At 45.1% G+C, this 3611-nt stretch overlaps 1 protein-coding gene across 1 annotated transcript; it reads left to right on the plus strand.

Annotated features, from left to right (window-relative positions):
• Positions 1 to 642: 642 nt before the first annotated feature.
• hoxc12a (homeobox C12a) lies at positions 643 to 2338 on the plus strand (the record flags this gene model as incomplete). The annotated part of the gene is given in 3 exon segments (XM_080015463.1): positions 643 to 668; positions 670 to 1286; positions 2100 to 2338. Coding segments are annotated over 3 exon segments (882 nt in total).
• Between the last annotated feature and the right edge of the window lie 1273 nt (positions 2339 to 3611).

Consider the following 3611-nt stretch of genomic DNA (forward strand, 5'->3'; position numbering starts at 1 on the left):
TTGGGAGATATCTGTTAAAGTTGTTCATGTGAGGTGTAGTGGAGGATATTATATGAAATACACCCCGTTAAAGTAACCTTATGGAATACCGTCCCGTTTTACAGAGCCAGTGGCTGCAGCCTGCTGACCCCGTTACTGTAAATATGAGTGTGGAGAAGCAATGAGCATCAGTCTTTTCTTAAAACAAGCTTGTAAAGCAGGACATCACCGCTTTATTTGACGTGGGATTTAACCGTAATTTGCAAGAAAACAAGATGTCGCATGCACCCTCTGCTTCTTTCCTTAATAAATAGTTTTCATAAGGAACTTTTATTTTAAAAGCCCTTGCCAGTTTATAAAGACACTAAACGTGGCCAGAAACAGTTCCACTATTGTAAAAGGAGAGCGGGTGTGAGTTACTCCAGGACTCTACGGGCCTCGAGTGAAGGAGAAGAAGGGGGGGGGGGGGAAAGATTCAACAATTTTAATAAAACGTTTTACGGTATTTTTAAAAAGCATATAAACCTGTGTAATACAGAAGTTAATGTTTTGTTTTGTCTGAGATGGACCGAGTGGGTGGTACCCGTGTGTATCTGAAGTTGATCCCGGCCACGTGACTGGAGGATGACCAATCAGCTGGCCTTCCAGGTTTAACTATGTTAAATGTCAGATTGCAATAAACTAGAAGCTGTTGGTCGGGCCCGCGGAAATGGGCGAGCATAATCTTCTTAATCCAGGGTTTGTGGGACCTTTGGTAAACATCCACACTGGAGACACGTTTTACTTCCCGAATTTTAGAGCCTCAGGGGGACAACTGGCGGGGTTACCGTCGCTCTCCTACCCGAGAAGGGACAACGTTTGCTCCCTCCCGTGGAATCCATCGGAGCCGTGCAATGGATACTCCCAGTCCTACTTCAGCAGCCCCGTGTCCATCAACCCTTCCTTCAACCGGTCGTGCGAGATCACCCGACCGGAGGAAGGCAAGTGCTATTACAGCAACGGGACCGGGACCGGGAGCAGGGAGACCTGCTCAGGTGGCGGCAGCCTGAAGCGGGAGGACAGGACGAGAGACACGCCGTCCCTACCGTCCGAGCACGGTCTGCACGGTGGCATGGCCGGCGGCGCTGCCTCCTTCTCAAAATTTGAATACGGAACCGAGCAACTGGCGCAAGACCCGCCGTCCTGTCAGTCCCTGGAGTCCGACTCCAGCTCTTCCCTCCTCAACGAGGGCAGCAAGGCTTCATCCAGCGACACGCAGATCCTGGTGTCACCCGGAGCCCACGCAGGCAACATAGCTGCAGGCGGAGGTGGGTGTCGTGCCGTACAGACTGCATTTCCAGCCCGTTTTTAAGACGCCGTTTGCTTGTTTTGCGCCGATGCTGCTGCGTTTGCACGTGTGTCCATCAACGTGCGTCAGACGCTCCGTCCTTTATAATTCTGCAGAAGTTAAAGCGTTAATGAGCATGCATGGCACTTGCTTGGTGTGGAAACGCCGCTAGGGGCTGCCCTAAAATACACCAAATGCCATGTGGCTGTGTGTGTAGCCTTCCCACCGATCGCTTTAACAAACCATATCGCCCACGGGGCATTTAGCAGGAGATCGGTGCAGCTATGGCATGCATATTGTCTATATAGGGGTCTGGCGTGGATATTTGCCATTTTGGTCTTAATATTGCACATCATGCTGCTGCACTGAGAGCGGTGGTTTGGTGAGGGGCAGTCGTTCTGGTTGGCTGCGTTGAAGGGAGAGACTTTTCCTTTTAATGACTCGTAAACAGGATTAATATCTGTCGCGGTGTGCTCCGGGGCTATTTAATGTGCTTTGAAGCTCGAAAAGTATGCAAGCACGTTTAATTAACACGTTATTTTCACATTAACTGTAATAATAAAATAAAACCGCCGTGCATCGGTGGTCTATTTAACTATAAGGATGCTTAAAATGAAAACGCATTGATATCAGCTTATTTATTGCACACTCTGTGGACACTTTTTGTATGTGGCCCCAGAACGAGCTCCACTTGGCTGTGCATGCGTGATACACTTATTGGAGGCGATTTTTTTTTTTTTTTTTTTTTTTTTTTGCAAGTGGTTTGACTGATCGGTTGTGTTGCCCCCTCCAGGTGCCCCGTGGTACCCAATGCACACCCGGACGAGGAAGAAACGCAAACCATACTCCAAACTCCAGCTGGCTGAGCTGGAGGGTGAATTTATGCTGAACGAATTCATCACCAGGCAACGACGGAGGGAACTCTCCGACCGGCTGAACCTCAGCGACCAGCAAGTGAAGATCTGGTTCCAGAACCGCAGGATGAAGAAGAAGAGACTCATGATGAGGGAGCAAGCCTTGGCCTACTTTTAGAATATTCATCCTGAGGTGAATTGATAAAATAGGCAGCGAGACCCCGATACACCACGCACTCATCCACCCCTACACACACTTTTTTTCCATTTCAAGATATGAATTTCCAGATATTCATATAACACTCGTCCCTGAAAGCTGTACAAGCTCAACACGGGTTGTCAGTAGGACTACAGCCTGTACACGGTTTAGTGGTAAACCATGCAAAGCTGTGAGATTCTATTTCCCTCCAGAAGTTGTGTTCGTATCAGTATGATTGGTCCCCTGGTCTTTTATTTTTATTTTTATAATTGGCTCTCACGCCATACACACACGTGCCCAAACAAAACCATCCCGTCGAAGATGTCGTTAAAAGTTTGATGATCCACATTGACTGCTTTTGTGTTGGCCATGTGGCCAGTAAAGATAAGGAGGAAGCAGGTCCCCCTTCCAAAAAAAAAAAAAAAAAAAAAAATCTGCAAAGTAGATCCAAAATAGGAATGACGTCAATGCGACAGGCGCAATGATTTGACTGTAGAGTGTTATCTGTCTTACATAGAGTTAAAATGCACTCATATAACAACCCCCCCCTCAAAAAAAAAAAATACAAGGTGTCGGGAGAAGCGTATAACCCCCTTTTCCTTGTTCCCATTTCCATAGTTTTCGCCACGTGTTGTGTGCACGTTCACGGTCACGGACAGGAAGTCTGACGTGACCAGACGGGCAGAGGGGTTGCCTTCACATCGAACAGGGCATCGAACCAGTTGAATGAGGATTGAATTCGTTCACCACGTGCTGAAAACTCTTCCCACGCCCGCTTCATTCATTTGATTTTCCACTTTAATTTAGATTGTTTTTCTTAATCTTGAACAGCCACAGGGAAACTTGCATGGGGTCACATTGGAAGGGAGAGGAGACATTTTGGGCATCGCACACACAACAATTTTGGTGCTTACAGTGTAAATTACTAGGCTTATATCTTATATGTAGAAGTTTCGTTAATGTTATATTAGGCCTACTTGTGGGTGGCCCTTATTCGGGCGAAGAGTGATATCTGCGATATATGATAAGTAGGAAGAAATATATTTGAAGCATGTTATTGACGTCAAATAGATATAAGCAACGTTTGGTTTTTATACAATTTATTTGAATAAATCTAACCAAATCAAATATTATAATTATTATTATTATTATTATTATTATTATTATTATTATTATTATTATTATTATTATTATTATTATTATTATTATTATTATTATTATTATTATTCTGGGCTTAAAAAACGGATGTTAT

The sequence above is a fragment of the Zeus faber genome, assembly GCF_960531495.2.
Source record: "Zeus faber genome assembly, chromosome: 15".
Taxonomy (NCBI): Eukaryota; Metazoa; Chordata; class Actinopteri; order Zeiformes; family Zeidae; genus Zeus; species Zeus faber.